Raw genomic sequence first — 20,524 nt, 5'->3', positions numbered from 1 at the left:
CAAAAACTAATGTGTAGGGACTTCCATGGTGGCACAGTGATTAAGAATCCACCTGCCAATGCAGGGGACACAGGTTCGATCCCTGGTCCAGAAAGATCCCACATGCAGCACAGCAACTAAGCCTGTGCACCACAGCTCTCGAGCCTGCACTCTAGAGCCCATGAGCTACAACTACTGAGCCCGCGTGCCACAACTACTGAAGCCCGAGCTCCTAGAGCCCATGCTCCGCAACAAGAGAAGCCACCACAATGAGAAGTCTGCGCACCGCGACGAAGAGTAGCCCCCCTCTCGCCACAACTAGAGAAAGCCCACATGCAGCAACAAAGACCCAACGCAGCCAAAAATAAAAATAAATAAATAAATAAAATTAATGTGTAGTTCGATTTAATTGGCTTAAAGAAAATAAAGAGCTTGTATAAATTAAGTATTCATAAACTTTCAAGAAATATAGTAGAACTCCACCAAAATGCTTTTCAGGTTCATGTGATATGGGAAAATATTGTTCGGTTAAAATAATTTGATTAAAATGGACATGTCTTAGAGTTATAAACATGGAATGTAATGCAAACATACAACTTTTATTCAACCTGGGCTTATTAGTCAAATAAGTTCATATTACAAAATTTGTCAGCAAGAAAAGTAACTTGGTATGATGAAATTTTCATAAGTAATCTAAACATTGTTGTTAAAAATGAGTAAATTAAGTAGATGTAAGTAGGATAAAAAGTGTTTAGGTGAATTTAAAAAATAGTTTCCCCAAATCTTTTGGAACCTGAAACCTTAGTTTTGCTAAGTTCAGTTAAATAGTGAGTTAAGTTGAATTCACTGAATATCCAAATCATCTCCAAATAGATAAGACACTGAAACATTAAATATTTTTTAAAAGATTTATTTATTATTTATTTAATTTATTTTGGGCTCCGTCAGGTCTTAGTTGTGCAGGCTTAGTTGTGCAGTGTGCAGGCTTCTCTCTAGTTGTGGCGCGCAGGCTCCAGAGTGCATGGGCTCTGTAGTTTGCTGCACACTGTCTCTCTAGTTGAGGCGCGTGAGCTCAGTAGTTGTGGCGTACGGGCTTAGTTGCCCCGCAGCATGTGGGATCCTAGTTCCCTGACCAGGGATTGAACCCACGTCCCCTGCATTATAAGGCGATTCTTTACCACTGTACCACCAGGGAAGTCTGTGAAACATTAAATATGGAACATAGGTTTATCCATTTTGGGCTTCCTTTAGACATTTGGGTTTATTAGTAAACATGTTTTATGCCACACTGAGAAAATTTTCTATGAGAAAGTTTGTTTCTAGAAATTATAAAAAGTATTCGTAAATTTGCCAAGCCACAGAATGCTAATTAGAAGAAACAGTTCAGAATTGTTTACTCTTTTATTTTCACTAAAAATTAAGGTTTCTAAGGGTTAAGAATTCTAATTAATATATGCAATTAAAGCTACTGGAAATAATAAGAGAAATAACTCAGTATGCAAGAAAACTAGGATATGGGTTTTTTTTTTTAATTGTTGTTATTGTTTTAGAAAGGGTGTGAGGTATGGAGATGCATTTTTGTTGAGGAAGATGAAAGTGATTTTGCCCTAAAGTAAAGCTGGTTATTTTGGAAAGGGAAAGAAACTAAAATGAACATAGATATTTGTAGAAGATTCGTGGAAAAGGACTCTTGGGAATGGAATTTTATGGTATGATCAAGCTGGATAAGATTGAAAAAATTTGCTATAAAGGTTTTTTTAAAAAATAAGCTTTAATATCAATAGTGTACTTATGAATAAAACTGGAACTTAACTTTCTTCCACCTGCTAAAATGACAAAGTTTGCTTCTACTATTGGTCTGCTTCTGAGAGGAGCTTGTAAAAGGTTTTTCCTTACTTTTTAAGCAATATGCCTAGAAAGGAAAGATTTTGTGTGTTTTTGTTAATTAATTAATTAATTAATTTGGCTGCGTCAGGTCTTAGCTGTGGCATGTGGGATCTAGTTCCCTGACCAGGGATGAAACCCAGGCCCTCGCACTGGGAGCACAGTCTTAATCACTGGATCACCAGGGAAGTCCCTGTTTTTTTCATATTTAAGGAAACCTTTTGTCTTTTAAAAAATATTTATTTTTATTTATTTATTTGACTGCTCTGGGTCTTTTTTTTTTTTTAATTGTATATTTTGGCTGTGTTGGGTCTTCATTGCTGCGCATGGGCTTTTCTCTAGTTATGGAGAGCAGGGTCTACTCTTCGTTGTGGCGTGTGGGCTTCTCACTGCGGTGGCTTCTCTTGTTGCAGAGCATGGGCTCTAAGCACGTGGGCTTCAATAGTTGTGGCACACAGGCTCAGTAGTTGTGGCTCGCGGGCTCTAGAGAGCAGGCTCAGTAGTTGTGGCGCACGGGCTTAGTTGCTCCGTGGCATGTGGGATACACCCGGACCAGGGATCGAACCGATATCCCCTGCATTAGGAGGCTGATTCTTAACAACTGCGCCACCAGGGGAGTGCGCCGGGTCTTAGTTGCGGCACGTGGGATCTTTTAGTTGCCATGCGAACTCTTATTTGCAGCGTGTGGGACCTTATTCCCTAACCAGGGATCGAACCCGGGCCCCCTGCATTGGGAGCACAGAGTCTTAGCCACTGAACCACCAGGTAAGTCTGAAACCTTTTGTCTTAAGTTATCTATGACTTATACCAATTTGGCAAAGTATACCTTTGTAAACAAAAATGAAACATTTACTTTCTCTTCCTACCTGATCCCTCCAAAATTTGGAAATTCTTGCATATCATTTTCATGGCAATATAGTTACTTATTTACATAAGTTCAATAAAAATCTGTTCTCCTTGTAACAGGACAATTAGAAACACTGGCTGTATTACCAAGGTGTTGACTGGAATATTATATTCAAGAGAGATATGCATGGAGTCAAATATGACCAAACAGCTTTAAGGAACTGCCTTAAGTTTGTCTTGACTTCCTGGACTCGAGGGGTTTCTAGCATTTAATCTGAGATTCCTTATAAAAAGTTCCAACAAAGCAGTCTTAAAAAGAGATTATATGGTCAATCACTGTTCTTGCTGCATTTATAATCAGGGCAAATTGAATGCAAATAAAGTTAGTTTTACTGTGTATCTTTGATTTAAATGGCGGCAGTTGTAGAGAGAGACATCTGTCTATATTTCAATCCTGTTAATAGTCTCTGAGATTTTGTTATATACCTGTAAACCGGACTGGATCCTGAAGTCTTCTAGTATCCTCAAATATCTGGCTATGAATCTCCACACTAATGTTTCAGTCAGTAGGAACAAAGACTGCCCTTGGGTCTCCTAGGAAGAGACTAACCATATCTTCCTCATTACCTGGATGGCAGCCAAACTTCAGGGACTTGAAACTTGGATATACATCTCACAGCTGAAAAAGGCTCTGCCTGGCATCCAGTCCTGTACAAATGCCAGAGACCTCCAAATCAACTTGACTAGGAAGAGATATAGCTGACATTGAGGTAGACTGCCTCCTCCCTTGATGCTGGATAAAGACTTCTTACTTTAGCTAAATATAAAACACTTCCATTCTTCTTCCCTTTCTTTCCTTTACTCTGGCATTGGTCTGGAAAGATAATGCCATTCTCCATTTGTCTCAGGCCATTGTTAAGGGGGATAACTTTTCGGACCGCTGGATTTGTCATCAAAAACTCTGATCTGTCCGTGATTCTAGAGACCCCCCTGGTCCATTTCCCTTTCTCTTGTTAAACCCAAACATGGGTCAATTTTTGTCCAGGCTCTGTGTAAAGAAATGGACATAAGGAAAGAATAACAAGAATAAAACTCCGTTTGGTCTAGAGACCATTAAGATTTTACTGGCCTCCGTGGCTGTCACCTTTCCAGTCCTGAGCCACAGATTTGGGCATGAACAACTTGGAGACATACACGCCTCTGGGGTTGCCTCCCTAGGGAGAGCCTTTCCCCCTTGAGTTGGACTTAGTGTCAATAAACATATGATCAGCAATCTCTCCCTAACATTAGGAAAACTGGCCGATTCCACAGCCAAAGCAATAGCAGCCCAACAACCATTACTTGACTTGTTAACTAAAATAGTTTTGGACAATCACATAGCCCTTGGTTACCTACCTGCTGAAGAAAGAGGCATCTGTGCAATAGCAAGTACCTTTTTCACATGGATAAATGTCTCTGGAGAAGTAGAAACTCAATCACACAAGATCAGGAAACAAGTGCATTGGTTACAACAAATTTCATGTGAATGTCCACGGTCCTTTAACTTGTTCAGTTGACTACCCTCAGGTCTGGGTTCACGGTTCAGGATGATTATACAAACTGGATTTGTCATACTACTTTAAATTCTGCTTTGCATAATTATTTTAAAACTTTACATCTGTTGCCTGTCAAACCTCTGCAGAAACAATGCACCAGATAGAATAATGTTGGCTCAGTGCTTTGCAGTGAATTTTAATGCTTATAAGCGTAGGTATGATCTTGTAGAGTGAGAATGCCTGAGAGTCACCCCTTCTATCTTCCTTGTTACTCAAATGTGGCCTCAAATCGTTTCTGATCACTATGCACTTTCCCTCTGATGTTGGACATGACACCCAGGAAAGGTCCTTCCTGGTACCAAAGGACAAAAATTATTCTAATAAGGAACAGATGACCCAACTTTTGATCAGCTGTGCTTTCAGAGAAAGATCTTGATCAAAAGGAGGAAATGTGAAAATGTGTTAAGGAAACCTAACTCAAAATTGGAGTCAAGAAGCTGTGAAGAGGGATTCCCTGGCGGCACAACGGTTAAGAATCTGCCTGCCAATGCAGGGGACATGGGTTCGAGCCCTGGTTTGGGAAGATCCCATATGCCACGGAGCAACTAAGCCCGTGCACCACAACTACTGAGCCTGCACTCTAGAGCTCGCAAGCCACAACTACTGAGCCCACGGGCCACAACTACTGAAGCCCGCGCGCCTAGAGCCCGTGCTCCGCAACAAGAGAAACCACCGCGATGAGAAGCCCGTGCACCGCAACAAAGAGTAGCCCCTGCTTGCTGCAATGAGAGAAAGCCTGTGCACAGCAATGAAGACCCAACGCAACCAAAAATAAATAAATAAATTTATGAAAAATTAATAAATTTAAAAAAATATTGCAGTAAAAAGATCATTTATCTTGATAACTGAGTTTTTTGGCACCCCCTTAAATTTTGCACCCAATGCCAGCTTATTGACCCTAGTCCTGACTAGTTCTGACCAAACTGCGTCACTGAGTGCAGAAGGATCCCCCACCTCATTTCTGGCCCCCTCGTGACATCCCCCCAAAAGCCTTGGATTCCCCCACAGGTAAAAGGTATATGAATCCTCACCGCCTAGCATGAGACCTGGGCCCTGACCACCTCTCAGACCTCATGTCCTAGAACTCCCTCCCTTGTCACTCTGCTCCAGCCACACCAGCCACCATGATTCTCGCCAGACACACCAGGCTCACTTCTGCCTCAGGACCTTTGCACGTCCATGCCCTCTGCCTGGAATGCTCTTCCTCCTAATGTCCACAAGGCTTGTTTCCTTACTTTATTAAGATAGAAGAATGTTACCTTTTTAGACGGGACTTCCCAGACCACTCTATCAAAACTAGCACACTCCCTCTCCCAAATCATTAGGCTATTAAGTGGCGTAAAACAATGATTTAATATTTCTCACAAGTCTGAGGGTTGGCTGGGCTCAGTTGGATGGTTCTTTTACTTCCACATGGTATCGGCTAGGGTCACTCCTGTGGGTCACTCCTGTGCGTTCAGCTGGAGCTCAGCTGGGGCTGGAACATCCTGGATGGCTTCAGGCCCATCTCCACATGGTCTCTGTTTCTCCATGGGGTCTCTACAGCAGGGTAGCAGGACCTCTATATGGTAGCTCAGGGCTCTGAGAAGGAGAAAGCAGAAGGTTCCCTCTTAAAGCCTGGGCCTAGAAATCCCAGAATGTCATTTCTGCTACATTCTGTTGATCAAAGCAAGTCATAAGGCCAGCTCAGATCCTGGAAAGGACAGAGACTCCCCCTCTTGATGGGAAGGGTGGCATGTGTCTAAGGAGATGGGAGAAACTGTTGGCAGCCATAGTTACAGGTGATCCACCAACCCTCCGCCCCATCCTGTACCCTTGCTATCTTGTTCTTTTTTCTTATCACTATCGGACACTACCTTATTTTTGTTTATCACCTATATCTTTCCAAAAATATAAGGTCCATGAGGGCAAAGGCCATCTGTGTCTTGTTCACCAGTGTGTCAGTGCCCAGAACTGTGTCCAGATCCAGAAGGCAGCCAATACGTATTTGAATGAATGAATGAATGAATGAATCCCTGGGGACAAGCTTCAGGTTTCCCCCGGGTGATGGCAAATGGCAGGAAGGTGAAGGTCATAATGTGTAGATATTTCTAAGGCGGTGCTTTAGGATTTTTCAGAGACACACAGAGAAAGGACAAAGAGGAAAGGAAGATGAGAAGCGGGAAGGAGGAATGGGAGGAGGAAGAGGCGGCAGAGGACCGGGAGCTTCAGGAAGGAAGGACCAGGGACCGTCTTAGTCCTGGCTGTATCTCCAGCCTTGACCAGCACAGGGCCTGGCACACAGCAGGTGTTCAGAAAACGTGTGCTGAGTAACTTTCTCCAAAAACCCTTCGCTGACCTGGCACCTCAACACTGCTGGGTCAAGCATCCCCTGGCTCTCGCAGCCCTGTGGGCCATTCCATCCCCACCTCACCCGCTGTGGGTTGTCACGGCCAGGGGCTGGGTCTGTGTTCCCCACGGGACTCTGAGTCCTGTGGGGACAGGGCTGGGGCTGCCTTGGCCACTGCTGGGTCCCGAACATCGACCAATGGGCCTTGGCCCATAGTAAACGTATACTGCACAAACTTCCTCCCTGCGGGAAATACCGTCTGCGTCATTGCGGTGTTCCCGGACTGGCAGACGCAGCATGAGCACTCAGGAAACACCTTCATCGATTCTCAGATGCACCCCTTTCATCCCCCCTGCATTTTAGCAATTCTGAAATCAGGAAGAGTCCCACCCAGTCAATGGTGCTTTACAGACAGGCGGCCATTGTGATGCAGCTGGCCCTGCCTGGGTGTCATCATGGAGCTGCCTTTTCTTTTTTTGTTGTTTTTGATGGTTAGCAGTTTTAGCAGTAAAGGTTTTTTTTGTTCATTTTTGTTCGTTTTTAAAAATATTTTTAATTGAAGTATAGTTGATTTACAATGTTGCATTAATTTCTGCTGTACAGCAAAGTGGCTCAGTTATACATATATATATATATTCTTTCTTTTTCAGGTGGGAGAACAGAATTCTAGACCAGGTTAAGTGAGTTACTCCATCTGACAGGCTTCACACACCTGGCGCATCATAAATGCCAGTAAGCGAACACTCAGCCTTAGCGTGTGAGCGACTCAGCGCACCCACCAGCCCGGGAGGTGTGTAGGAGCAGGGGTGAGTGTGAGTCACATCTCTGGACCAGCACAGGGACTGGTCAGGTCTAAACAAATGTTTGTGGAATGGCCAAATAACTGAGTGAATTACTGGGCAAATGAGAGCTTCCTCTCAGCTTAGCGTCTTTGCATAGGTTGGTTCCTTAGCCTGGACGCAACTCCCTAGCAGGCGATCTGGCTCACTCCTTCTCTTCCTTCAGATCTCAGCTCAGATGACTGTTCCTCCAGGAAGCCCTCCTTGAATCCTGAGCTGGGTCAGGTGGCCCCTTGGTACTCCCACAGTCCTCTGGGGTCCCCCATCCCAGTCTGGCCCCGTCTGGGCCATCACTGTGTGAGGATGGATCTGACTCTGCCACTGGACTGTGAGTCCTGTGGGGACAGAGGCCGGGGCTGTCTTGGTCATGGCTGCGTTCCCAGCACCTAGCCCAGGATGAGGCCTGGAGAGGTGCTGAATGTTTGATGGATGAAGAGAGAAGAGGAGACTTGGCAGACAGGCATGGGTTCAGCCTCTCTCTGGCTGGTGCTCTCAGGAGCTGGGAGAAGCGCCCCTGGCAGCGTGCCAGCCTGCATTAGCTGCATTTGTGCAGGTGCCTGGCAGCTGTCTTGGCCCACAGTCACCCTGGGCTGCTGCCATCCCCCTTTCCTCCAACCTGGAGCCTCCAAGGGCCGAGCCTAGCCTGATGTACTTCCGGGGCCCCGGATCACGGCCGGCCACATGGATTAGGAGCTGGAGCAGAATGAATGGATGTGGTGGGTTTCAGGGGATGCCATCTGTATACGTTGTCTGCGTGTGTAATTGTGTCTCTTCCGGTCTGCAAGTCTGTGTGTGCCTGAATGTGTGTTGCTTGCGTGGCTGTTATATCTGCACATTTGCCTGCGTTTGGCTTTTCTGTAATGACTCTGTATTTGAGGGTCTGTGTCTTTCCTTCCCCTTTCGGGCCAGGGTTGCGTGCTGTGGATTCTGGGGAGGAAACTTAGTCTGTGTTTTTGCTGTCTGGGAATTTCTGAGAATATTTTCATCTCTTGGTCTCTGTGTTTGTGTGGTGGAGTGGCGGTCCCGTGAGCAGCTGGGGGGTCCTCTGACATCACCCTCACATTATTGTATCAGGGCTGGCTGACCAATAAGCTGCGGTTTGCTATTATAATGGGTGGGTCCTGACCTTGTGCTAACGGGGGGCCGGGGGAGGCCCCAGCAGCGGGGAGAGTGAGAGGGGAGAGAGAGCCTGCAGGGCAGGTGAGTTCCCCGAGGGCAGGGCTCTCCAGCTGGGCCCTGTCCAATCCCAGTCCCAGCTCCCTCAACCCTAAGCCCACCCCAGGGGCCACTGGCCTGTCCGCCCCTTGCATTGGGACCTGTCCCAGGATCCCCCTCTCCTCTACCCAGGCCATGCCCTGGGATGGGTTAAGGGGACAGGGCACAGGAGGGACTGGGTATAGCCTGGGGGAAATGCCCCCACCTGGGCTGGGTGATCGGACCTGGAGGGAACAATGGAATAAGGACGGTCTTCTGTAGGAGGCTGGGTGCGGCTGGGGACAGGGGCAGCCGAGGAGAGAAGGGGGAGGCAAAGACGTGTGGTTGAAGGGAGAGCAGCTCTTCAGAGCGACCTGGGTTTGAGTCCCAGCTGTGCCTCTGAGTGGGGACATCCCTTGTCTAGTCTGAGCCTCAGTCCGTCTCCGTCCGATGGAGACAGTGGTCCCTGACCTGAGCGTCTCTCCCAGGGTTCTCTGAAGAGTCTTAGTCAATGAGGAAGTGTATTTTAGAGGCGATGGACAAGAAGAGCGTGTGACTGGGAAGAGGGAGGCCAGGGAAACTCCAGGGTGAGGAGGATGGGGTCACAGGAGAGACCATCATGACAGGCTCTGCGAGGTGGGAGGGGGCTTGGCCTAGGAAGGCCTGCCAAACAGGGCTGGGTGTTTAATGAGACGCCCGGTGTGGGGGGGCACCACCTCCCGTGCCCGGCTGCACCCGAGAATGTCTTCAAAGATGGCCTACAGAAAGACAGATGATGAGGCTTACGATGGTCACAGCAGCCCTGTGAGGTGGGCAAGGTTATCTTCCATGGTGCAGATGCTGCAGGTGAGGCTCAGAGAGGGCAGGGACGTCACACAGCTCAGAATATTAATAATGATCAGAACAATGACGGTGATGCGGATAACGCAGACCACCTGCTCTGGGTCGGGCACTATTTTATTTTATTATTATTTTATTTTATTTTTTGGCCATACCTCAAGGCTTTTGGAATCTCAGTTCCCCGACCAAGGATCGAACCCTGGCCCCCTGCAGTGGACGCTCGTAGTCCTAACCCCTGGACCCCTAGGGAATTCCCCGGGCACTGTTTTAAGTGCTTTATATGTACGAACTCATTTCATTTTCAACAGCCCTAGGAGGTGGTTTGCTGCTATGATCGTTATGATCCTCATGTGTAAGATGAGGAATGTGAGGCAGAGCTAAGGAACTTGCCCCCAAATCTCTCAGTCAGTATGTGGTTGGCCCCGGATTGGATCCCAGGCAGTGTGGCTCCAGGGTCTGGGTCCCCGTGGCCATCACTTCACACTGCTTCCGATCACAGTAGAAGCAGCAGGAGAGCAGCTGCTCTCTTTGCCTGGTCGGCAGGAGCTGGGCTGAAGCCCCTTCCGTTGCAGGTCTGGCTAAGTAAATTTCGGGGCTCAGTGCAAAATGCAAATGCAGGGCCCCTGCTTCAAAGAGTTACAATTTTCATCAGTGACATCAGAGTATTAAGCAAAGAGCTGGGCCTTTTAAGCGTGGAGCCCCGTGTGACTGCATGGGTCTCAAGCTGCCCATGAAACGGTCCGAGTTCCTAGGTTATCCCCAAGACTCTTCAGCCCCTCAGTAGGCAGGTCAGTCATTACGCCCATTAAGCGGTGAAACAAACAGGCTCAGAGAGGTGCCTCGTTTTGCCCCAGGCCACACAGCAAGTTAATGGCAGAGATGGGATGGGAACCTGGGCCTACCAAACTCCAAAGCCCCCTACCTCGTGTCCAAAACGTACCCCGGGTTTTTGAGAAGGAGAGGGTGGCGGGGCTCCAGAGGGACTCCCCTTATATCCTCGGTGTGTCTCTCTCCCTGCCCCACGCCAAGGCCCGGGAGGCGTGAATGGCTCCCTTCTCCCCGCTCCCCCGCAGACGCTGAGGATCACGCGTCCGTCCGAGACTCTCCCCCAGCCCCCACGCCCTCTGAACCACCGGTCACCATGGCTACTGCGAAGTTGCCAGCGGTGCCCGGGGAGGAGGAGAACACCATCCTCATGGCCAAGGAAGAGTTGGAGGCCCTGCGCACCGCCTTCGAGTCGGGCGACATCCCTCAGGCCGCCTCCTGCCTCCGGGAGTTGCTGGCCTCTTTCGAGAGCACCCGGCTGGAGGTGGGCGTCACAGGCGAGTCCGGGGAGGCAAGTCGTCCCTCATTAATGCCCTCCGTGGCCTGGGTGCCGAGGACCCCGGCGCGGCCCTCACTGGCGTCATAGAGACCACAATGCAGCCCTCGCCCTACCCGCACCCGCAGTTTCCAGACGTGACCCTGTGGGACCTGCCGGGGGCCGGCTCTCCAGGCTGCCCGGCCGACAAGTACCTGAAGCAGGTGGACTTCGGCCGCTATGATTTCTTCCTGCTGGTCTCGCCCCGCCGCTGCGGCGCCGTGGAGACCCGCCTGGCCTCCGAGATCCTGCGCCAGGGCAAACAGTTCTACTTCGTGCGCACGCGCACCCAGCGACCCTCGGGCGTCAGCGAGGCGGCGGCCCTGCAGGAGGTCCGCGAGCACTGCGCCGAGCGGCTGCATGGGGCCGGCGTGAACGACCTGCGCGTCTTCCTCGTGTCCAACCTCTCGCCCGCGCACCACGACTTCCCGCTGCTCGTGTCCGCCTGGGAGCACGATCTGCCCGCGCCCCGTCGCCAGGCCGGCCTGCTGTCGCTGCCCGACATCTTGCTGGAGGCCCTGCGGAAGAAGACGGACATGCTGCAGAAGCAGGTGCTCAAGACGGCCCTGGTGTTGGGCGTCATCCAGGCTCTGCGCGGGCCCGGCCGGCGGCCGCTACGACGATGCACTGCTCGTCCGCTCACTGCGCGGCTACCACCGCAGCTTCGGCCTGGACGATGACTCGCTAGCCAAGCTGGCCGAGCAGGTGGGCAAACAGGCAGGCGATCTGCGCTCGGACATCCTCTCCCCGCTGGCCAACGAGGTCTCGCCCGAGACTGTCCTGCGGCTCTACTCCCAGTCGTCCGACGGTGCCATGAGGGAGGCCGGGGCCTTTGAGAAGGGCATCCCCCAGCTCGGAACGCTGGTGGCCGGGGGGCATCAGCTTCAGCACCGTCTACACCATGCTCCGGGGCTGCCTCAACGAGATGGCCGAGGATGCCCAGCAGGTCCGCATCAAGGCCTTGGAGGAGGAGGGGTCCCAGCCTGAGGTCAGCCTGCAGGCGGCTGGTGACAACGGCATGGAAAAGTGGGGATCCGGGGAGGGGAGCGGCGAGGAAGACCCGCTCTCGACCTGCCAGAAGCTCGGCCTCCTCCTCAAGTACATTCTCCACAGCTGGAAGAAGCGAGATTTGTCGGAAGACAAATGAAAGTGCGGCCCCCAACCCCCTGCCTCACCCACAAACCAAGCCTTATCGAAACCTACCAGCCAGACAAAAAAGGCTGAAAATGAGAGCTGCAGTTGCTGAGGGGCAGGGTGTGGAGGGCTGAGGGTGGCAGGTGGGCCCAAGTCCAGGTCCCGAACCTGGGATAGGAACTGACCTTGGGAGGGAGAGGTTCAAGGTATGGACGGGGGGCGGGGGGTCAGGGCTCTTTAATAGTCTCTCTCTCCCTGGTCCCCAAGTGACCATGAGGGATTTGAGGGCGACAGGACAGCCCGGCCTGGATCCAGGACAGGAGCCCACTGTCACCTTGGATGGGTGGCTGAGTGGGCACTGGGGCCTGCAATCTCATGTCCCTTTCTGAGAACCCCCGAGTCCCAAAGGCCTGCTCTGGTGGGAGAGGGGTGGCCAACGCGTGCCCGGGATCGGCACGATGGTGCCTAGCAACTGGGTTAAACAGAGGAGGGGGAGATGGGACATCCTGGGCCAGCCCTGCTGCCTGTGAGTGACGGTGGGGGGGGGGTGGCAGGGAGAGGGGAGGCCAGGTGGCCACGGGGAACCGTGGGGAACCTGGGGGAACAGAATGAGAGCGGAGGTGGTGAGAGGGCAGGTGGGCAATTCTGTAAGCATGCAAAGAGGGAAGAGGCAGGGGCGCAACCGGCCACCTAGAATGAGTCTCGTTTCAGAAATATGGTGAGTGGGTCCGCGTGTGGATGTGTGTGGCGGTGAGCTTGCTGGTGTATCTGTGATTGGGAGGAATCTTGGTATGTCTCTGTGATTTGGATGCTGTGGTCTAAGATGGTAAATAGTTGGCTGAGACTGGGGTTCCGGGTCTGTGTGTGCGTGGCTGCGTGGCTGGGCGCAGATGTTGGGGATGATGCTGAAAGGCCACGGGTCTGACAGGGAGGGTGCCTGTTGGGATTTCTGCGCGAGGCTTTGAACGACAGAGGGTGTGTAACGCACTGAGTGACGGTATTAGCCTGGCGCAGGAGACCCTGGGAACCCAACTGCTTGGCACATCCTCTGGCTCTGTGCTTGGCTTTTTGGCTGGATGCAGACGGAAATCTGACACCCTTATCTGCTCAAGCCAAAACTCACATGCCGAGTCAAGGGTCATGCATGTTTAAAAACGGACCACCAGACTGGGGGGCTTGGACAGGACAGGGGTTGCCCCAAGAGCATCTGTGGGCTTGGATGAGGGTCAGGGAAAGGTGGGATTTAGGTGCAGAGAAGGGCGAGTTTCCAGGAATTCAGAAGGCATCTCTGGTGCTGTGAAGCTGGCCTCACTAATACTCCCTGAGGGTGTTCCAGGACCTGGTGATGGTTCTAGCCCCATCTGGGGGCCTCAAACTACCCCTGACTCTGGGAAACAGACTAACAGGGTCCACTTTTACCTGGAGGGTTAATGGCGGTGCCAGTTTTCTTTGCTGAAGAGCTCTGTGCTTTGCAAAAGATTCCCCTCTTCCCAGAAGGCCTCCCATTGGCTCTGCAAGGACTACTTGGGGTTCATGTGGACCTTTTGGCACCAAAGGAGGTGCGAGGGACCATGGTAGGTTCCCTTAGAGGCACAAGAAAGAAGGTCCCTTCCAAATCCATTCTCAAAAACACAGCCCACATCCCTATACCTGTGGACCCTCAGAAATCATCCTAAGCACAGGACTCACCAACCCCAAATGGCTGAGATGGAAAGGTCAGGCGTGCTCTCACCACACTGGGCCTAAGGTTAAGAGAGACAGCCTGGGTGACTTTTGTCTTCTGCTTCCAACTAGTGGCCTCGTCCTGTCCCTTCTGCCTCCACCGTTCCCTTTCCCACCTCCCATCTCAACCCCCAGCCCTTGTTCCAGCTGAGGCCTCCCCCTCCACACCTAGGTCCTGCCCCAGCCCCTCACCTTGTCTCCCAGGCCCCAGTCTAATGCACCGTAAGGCCACGGAGGGTTCGTTTTAAAATTATTTTTATTATTTATTTATTGGCCACGCCACATGGCTTGCAGGATCTTAGTTCCCCAACCAGGGATCGAACCCAGGCCCTCGGCAGTGAAAGCGTGGAGTTCTAACCACTGGACCGTCAGGGTATTCCCAGGAGGGCTCTTTCTAAGGTCCACCTCGGACCCCTCCCTTCCCTGCTCAGAACCCTTCCATGGCTACCCACAGATAAAGATCAAGCCCAGCCCGATGTTCCAAGCCCTTCCCAAGCTGGCCTCTTCCTGAACCTCGCCAGCAGTAAGACCCCGAGTCTTCCTAGAACAGCAGAGCTGGGAGGGCTCGGAGGAGTCATCTCTCCACTCCACAGGTGAGGAAACTGACACCACCACCCCTCACAGAGGGGAAAATGAAGGCTCCAGAGGGGATATGGCTTGCCCCATGTCACCCCACAAGTCCCTGGCACGGTTGGGATTAGACGCCGTCACGCAATCCCAGGATGTGAACGTGGCTGCCCCATCCATCACACCGGTGAGGCCTCAGAGGCCTAGAGGCAGGACGGGGCTTGCCTAGGTGTGCCCTGTGGCTCCCGAGCACATGCACGTACTCAGGAGCCAGGCAACGAGGATGAGTAATGTTTCCACAAATGCACTAGACCCGTCTGTTTTGCTAGTGCTGGAAATGCAGCACTCTTGGCACGTACTGAGGGCTTAGCTGTGCAAAAATTTGTGGGGGGAGGTTGTATGGCTAAAGGATCAGAGGGAGCTGGCCCATATCCTGGTTCTGGTGCAGGCAGTAAGACGTTTAGCAAGGGACCTTTATCTCCCTGAGCCTCAGTTTTCTGCTCTGTAGAATGGGCACTTGATGAAATCATGTATATGGTTAGAACAGTGGCTGGCCCAGAGTAAACATCAAATAAACCTGATCTATGATTACCAGCAATGACGAAGATTCCAGCTCTTAATCACTGCCCTTTATGGTTGATCCCAGTGCCTGGTGCATGGTAAATGCCCCCCAAATTTAAGACTTTGAATTCCAGGACCAAAAGATTTCAGCCCCATTCCCGATATCCCCAGGAATCAGCTGGAGGCCTTGGGCAAGTGATCTATCGTCTCAGTGCCAAATGTGGAGAGGAAGGGAGGGAATCTTTTCTGGCTGTTTTGAGGATTTGATGAGATACTCCAGGAGGAGAAGCTGGTGGTGATGAATAAATGCGAACTTAAATAAAGCACTTAGCACCGGGCCTGGCATCTTGTAACACGCTCAGTGCTATTACTGGTGATGCCGCAAATACTTCAGGCAAGCTGAGGGAAGTAGAGAAGGGAGGGCAACTCAGAGTGAAAATACTCCCTTACCTGTCCTGTCCAAGGTCATCAAGTCCTGAAGACGGAGAGCTGGGGGTCAGGTAGCCCATGGCAAGCAAAGTCTTCCAATCATGCCTCAGCCAGTCCAAGATACTGGAGCTCTCGCAGGGCACCAGGGCTCTGAAGGAGGCGGGGGACCCGCCAGCAGTAGCTGCCACGTTACAATCTACGCTTCATCCTCTGGAGAACGTCGGGCTGGACATTGGTGTTACCGGGGGAACGGACTCAGGCAAGTCGACCTTTGTCAACGCCATCCAGGGGCTGGGGGGGCGAGGACCCCCACCTCGGTCTGCACGGGAGTGGTGGAAATGACCGTGGACCCCACGCCATACCCGCATCCCAAGTACCCCAACATCATCATCTGGGACCTGCTGGGCATAGGCGCACACACCTTCCGGGCTGACAAATACCTCCAGCGGGCGCTGCTGGGCCGGTACGACTTCTTCCTCATCGTTACGTTGGAGAGCTTCGCCGCTGACCATGCCCAGCTGGCCCTTGAGATCCGGGGCGGCGGGGCGAGCGCTTCTACCGCATCCACTCCAAGGTGGATGTGGACGTCGCCGCCTCGTGCAGCCGCCGCCTCAGCTCCTTCTCGGAGGAGAGGGTGCTCATCCAGCCTCGGAACGACTGTGTGCGGAGGCTGGAGGGTGAGGGGCAGGCTCTGGAGGGCTGGATTCGCTCTGGGTTTTTTTGGCCGAGCGTCTTGCGGGATCTTAATTCCCCAACCAGGGATTGAACCCGGGCCCTTGGCAGTGAAAGCAGAGTCCTAACCGCAGGACTGCCAGGAAATTCCTATTTCCTTATTTATTTTTTAAATTTTTATTTATTTTGGGGGGGGCTGGATTCTTGAGGGCTTGCCTCCCCCTTCCCCTTCATCTTCCCACCGAGGCCCACAGTGGGGTGAGGGGTCGCCCATGGTCACATGGCCCCCATGGTGAAATGCTGCTTACAGCTGCCATTTCAGTCACCTGTGATGGAGACCAGTCACTTGCATTAAGGAAAAAAAAGGGTAGGTACTGGCTTATGTATTGGCCAAGTGAGAGCAGTGCAAATGCTATCCGCCCGTGCCCAGGCGGATGCTGGCAACGCGTCGCGGCCGGCAGCTGTTTCTTGAGGGCTCACCAGCGGCCACGCACCACCTTCACCAGCTCAGTTCACCACCATGCCATCCCTAGGAGGTAGGTTACAAGCATCCCTTGGTTTTACAGGTAAGTACAGGAAAGCCCAGAGAGGTCTGGTAACTAGCCTGATGCCACACAGGGCGTAGGGAGCGAGGCTGGGATCTGAACTCAGGCAGCCTAGCTCCAGGGCTGACGGTCTTAAGCCACATGCTGTGTAGACCCAGCCTGCACCCAGGCAGCTCTCAGGACAGCTGGGTCGGCTTGGCGCGGGGACCCACTGAAAGTGCTTTTGTCTCCTGCAGCGGAGGGCCTCAAGGACCCCAAAGTCTTCCTGCTGTCCATGTTTGAATTGGGCGAGTACGCCTTCCGCCTGCTGGAGGAGTCGACGGTGAGGGGCCTAGAGAGCCACAAGCGGCGCACGTTCTTGGTGGCCCTGCCCAACGAACGTCCCCAAGCCCGTGCTGGAGCGGAAGGCGGCCTCGCTACGGCAGCACATCTGGCTGGTGGCCATGGTGGCCTGCGGGGCCAACCCGAGTCCCGTGCCGGGCGTGCCGGAAGTGGCCTGTGACCTGTGCACACACGCTCACCCACTCCCTGGAGGGCTACCGCCACAGCTTCAGCTTGGACGAGGACTCCCTCGTCAGGCTGGCGGAGCAGATGGGCCGGCCCGTGCACAAGATCCTGGAGGCGCTACAGGGCCCGAAGACCAAGACCACCGAGGCGCTGGTGGCGGCACTGCTGGGCCAGGCCTCCGGGGATGCCTCGGCGTTCAGCCAGGAGCCCCTCAACGTGCCCATCCTGGGCTCCCTGGCCGCCTGCGGACTCTCCTTCGCCACTGTTTACCGATGCTCTGCACCTCCCTGGATGTGGACACCTAGAGCGTGCTGGTTGAGGCCTCCCTCGACAACGCTGAACACAAGCTCCCAGATAAATCCAGTCAAGGATCCCAGCCCTGAGCCTGGGCCAGCTGGAGGTGGCAGTGAGGGGCTGGGAGCACGCAGGCTCCATCTGTGCCGAGGCTGGGTGGCACTGGGGGACGGGAAGGAAGAAACTCAGCAGCAACTCTCCTGTCTGCGCCTGTGTGCTCTCGTGCTTCTGTGCTCTGGGTCTCACGCTCTCGCTGGCATTGCCCCCACCTTCCCTACTCTGGTGAACCCACACACCAACCAGCACTCCCCTGGGAAGCAAGGGGAGGGAACGGCACACGGGAGTGCTAAGTTCTGATAAGGCAGAGAAGAGCCAGCTGTCAGGCTGGAGAGAGTGGCCAGAAAGGTGTCCCCGCAGATCGGGCACGGCGGCAAAGGATGCAGAAGCATTTCCATAAGAGGGCAGTGAACAGCTCTCAAGGGCCTGGGGGGTCATGAAGGGAGGTTCCCGCCTAAGGTCTCAGCCAGTGGTGGCAGGGCCAGAGCCTGCCCTGGGCCTCGTACCTCCCAGACCTGGGGTCTGCAGACTCCCCACTTCTGGCCAGACCTTCTCTGGCCTGACTGCTTTCTTTACTGACCCCCACTCTACCCTCTTCAGCTGTGCTTTTTTTCTCAAAAGACCCCGGGATTCCCATGACCTGGACACCAGGACTGTATACAGGGTATGTCAGAGGGCAGGGGGAAGCCAGGGAGACCAAAGTGGCATGGGGGGTGGTGGACTGACCAGATCAGCTGGTTGGACTGGAACCAACTGCTTTACTGAAGGGTGGAGTGGTATGATTTGAGGGCCAGGACTAGTTTGGGATTAGGGTGTGGTGAACAGACCAATCTGGAGACATACTTTGGGAAACACTAAACGAGGATGATGTACCATATTTAACTGAGCAGGTGAGGATAGGTACTACATTGAACTGTATGGTGTACTTAATTGAGGGTAGGTTCTGGATTAAAGGGAGGGACCATTTCTCAGCAAGAGCGGTTGAGGTTTAGAGAGGAAGGAAGCCACCATGTGTAAGGGTAACATCATGTGTAAGGATAACATATGAGTATTTGAACAAGGGTAGAACCTGTTTTGACTAAGGGGAAGTACAGTTGGCCCTCTGTATCCGAGGGTTCCACATCCGTGGATTCAACCAACCTTGGATTGAAAATATTTGAAAAAAAAATTCCACAAAGTTCCAAAAAGTAAAACTTGACTTTTCCAAGTGCTGGCAACTATCTACATACCATTTACGTTGTATTTACAACTATTTACACAGCACTGACTGGTGGATTAGGCTTTTTTGTTTGTTTGTTTTTGCGGTACACGGGCCTCTCACTGTCGTGGCCTCTCCCGTTGTGGAGCACAGGCTCCAGACGTGCAGGCTCAGTGGCCATGGCTCACGGGCCCAGCCGCTCCGCGGCATGTGGGATCTTCCCGGACCGGGGCACGAACCCGCGTCCCCTGCATCGGCAGGCGGACTCTAAACCACTGCGCCACCAGGGAAGCCCGGCAGGTGGATTCTTAACCACTGCGCCACCAGGGAAGCCCATGGATTAGGTTTTTTAACCAGTCTAGAAGATGACTTACAGTAGATGGAAGGATGTGCGTAGGTTACATGCAAATACTGTGCTGTTTAATATACGGGACTTGAGCATCTAAGGATTTTGGTATCTACGGGGGGTCCTGGAACCAATCCCTTGTGGATACCGAGTGACAGTATACTATATTGACTAATTGTATTTAACTAAGGACGTGTTCTATTTTTTAACGAATTGAGTTAGGCATTGCATTTAACTAGGCATTTCACCAAAGGGAAGGCACCGTCTTCAAGTGAGCAGAAAACGAGGGCCCTGTACCTTCCTCTCCATGGCACACAGAGACAGGAGGCTTGATATCACCCCAGGAAATAGAATACCCCTTTCTAGAGGCTTCCTCCATAGCAAAGACTGGTCTTTAACTACCCCTGGCAACTCTCTGACCTACAGTGGATGTGCCCACGGGAAGTTCATTCAGGCTCCAATGGGAGGCCATGGCTAACCTGCCCCCAAGGGCTGGGACCCAGAACTGGGGGGATTCCCAGGACAGCACACTGGGGAGGGGGAAGAAGATGAGCGCCAGAACAGGCTTGCGTGACTGTTTTTATTCCAGCCACCAGATCTGCCCCAATAAAGAGCTCCCAGACCCTGCCTCACCTTCCAGGCAGGGGCCTGGAGTCAGGGCAGAGGGACCTGCTGCTCCTGTCCCTGCAGAAGGAGGCCGACACGGAGTCTGGGCTTCCTGGTGACCACTCAGGCTCCTCCCGCCGCCTGTCCCTGTGGGGGCTGATGATGGGCTACCTCGTCCAGGCTGGGGGCGGGATCTCAAAGTCACCCCCTGAACAACGCTCCCTTGAGGATGGGGGACCGGCCCTGGACACCTCGTGTCTCCGGGTGAGGAAGTCACGGTCCCTTGTCCATCAGGCCTGCTGCCGCTCTCCGCCCCGCGGGGAGAGGACGTGGGTGCCCCTCGCCACCCACTGGGGGCCCGGAAGGGGGTTCTCTGCGAGCCGTTCCTCCCCTTGGCCTCAGGCCAGCAGGCGGCTGTACTCGGCCAGGGCGGAGGACTTTTTCACCCCGTCCCAGATCCGGGCGGCGTAGTGGAACCTGTGAGGGGAGGTCAACAGTCAGAGCTGCCCTGGCTGTGGCCCCCTCATGACCGTAACGCCTGGGATACAGGGAAGATGCCAACGCCGATGCTAGGTGACCTGATCCCCTCACCTCCCCCAGGGGAAGCGAAGGTGAAGTCCTCGAGCGCCCACCTCTGGGCCCAAACTGCTTCCCGCTCCACTCAGTGCTGGCCTTTGTGGGTAGGGGTCTATCTCTATATCCCTCCAGAGTCTTGTGATGATCAGAAACGTCTAGCAGCTGCATAACCCCCCACCTCCCAAATTCTCCCCTCCCCGCTAGGCCCTGGTTTAGACCAAAGAGAGAAACAGAGCTCCAGAGTGGCTTCCTGCTGTGTCTGCACTCCCTGCCCCTTCTGCCCACAGCCGACTGCAGACAGACCCAGGGGAGCCAAGCTGCAGCTACTTCTCAAGTTTCTGTTTCTCTGGAAAATGAGATGAGGCAGCCCCGGGTCTGTGGCAGCACTGCTGTGGGCTCTGGGCATAGAGAGCCACGTAGAGTCGGGGCTGGGGAGGCAGCGCA

At 52.7% G+C, this 20,524-nt stretch overlaps 2 protein-coding genes and 1 pseudogene across 2 annotated transcripts in view; 2 read left to right on the top strand and 1 right to left on the bottom strand.

Annotated features, from left to right (window-relative positions):
* Positions 1–5,688: 5,688 nt before the first annotated feature.
* SMG9 (SMG9 nonsense mediated mRNA decay factor) overlaps positions 5,689–20,524 on the bottom strand; it is a 33,117-nt gene continuing 18,281 nt past the window's right edge. Inside the window, exons 14-16 of the mRNA XM_030874028.2 lie at positions 15,301–19,981; positions 11,022–11,979; positions 5,689–5,885 (exon numbers count right to left, since the gene is read on the bottom strand). Of these exons, the coding sequence (XP_030729888.1) occupies positions 19,903–19,981 (79 nt within the window). The 3' untranslated portion in view covers positions 5,689–5,885; positions 11,022–11,979; positions 15,301–19,902. The remainder of the gene's footprint in view (positions 5,886–11,021; positions 11,980–15,300; positions 19,982–20,524) is intronic.
* LOC115862349 (interferon-inducible GTPase 5-like) lies at positions 10,648–12,047 on the top strand. Its single transcript, XM_030874032.2, is given in 4 exon segments — positions 10,648–10,837; positions 10,840–11,470; positions 11,472–11,736; positions 11,738–12,047. Coding segments are annotated over 4 exon segments (1,362 nt in total). The 3' UTR covers positions 12,014–12,047.
* On the top strand, positions 14,375–17,516 carry LOC115862551 (interferon-inducible GTPase 5-like; annotated as a pseudogene).

Source organism: Globicephala melas, chromosome 19 (assembly GCF_963455315.2).
Source record: "Globicephala melas chromosome 19, mGloMel1.2, whole genome shotgun sequence".
NCBI lineage: Eukaryota > Metazoa > Chordata > Mammalia > Artiodactyla > Delphinidae > Globicephala > Globicephala melas.
The sequence above is the reverse complement of the archived record's forward strand: the minus strand, read 5'-3'. Positions and strand labels throughout refer to the sequence as shown.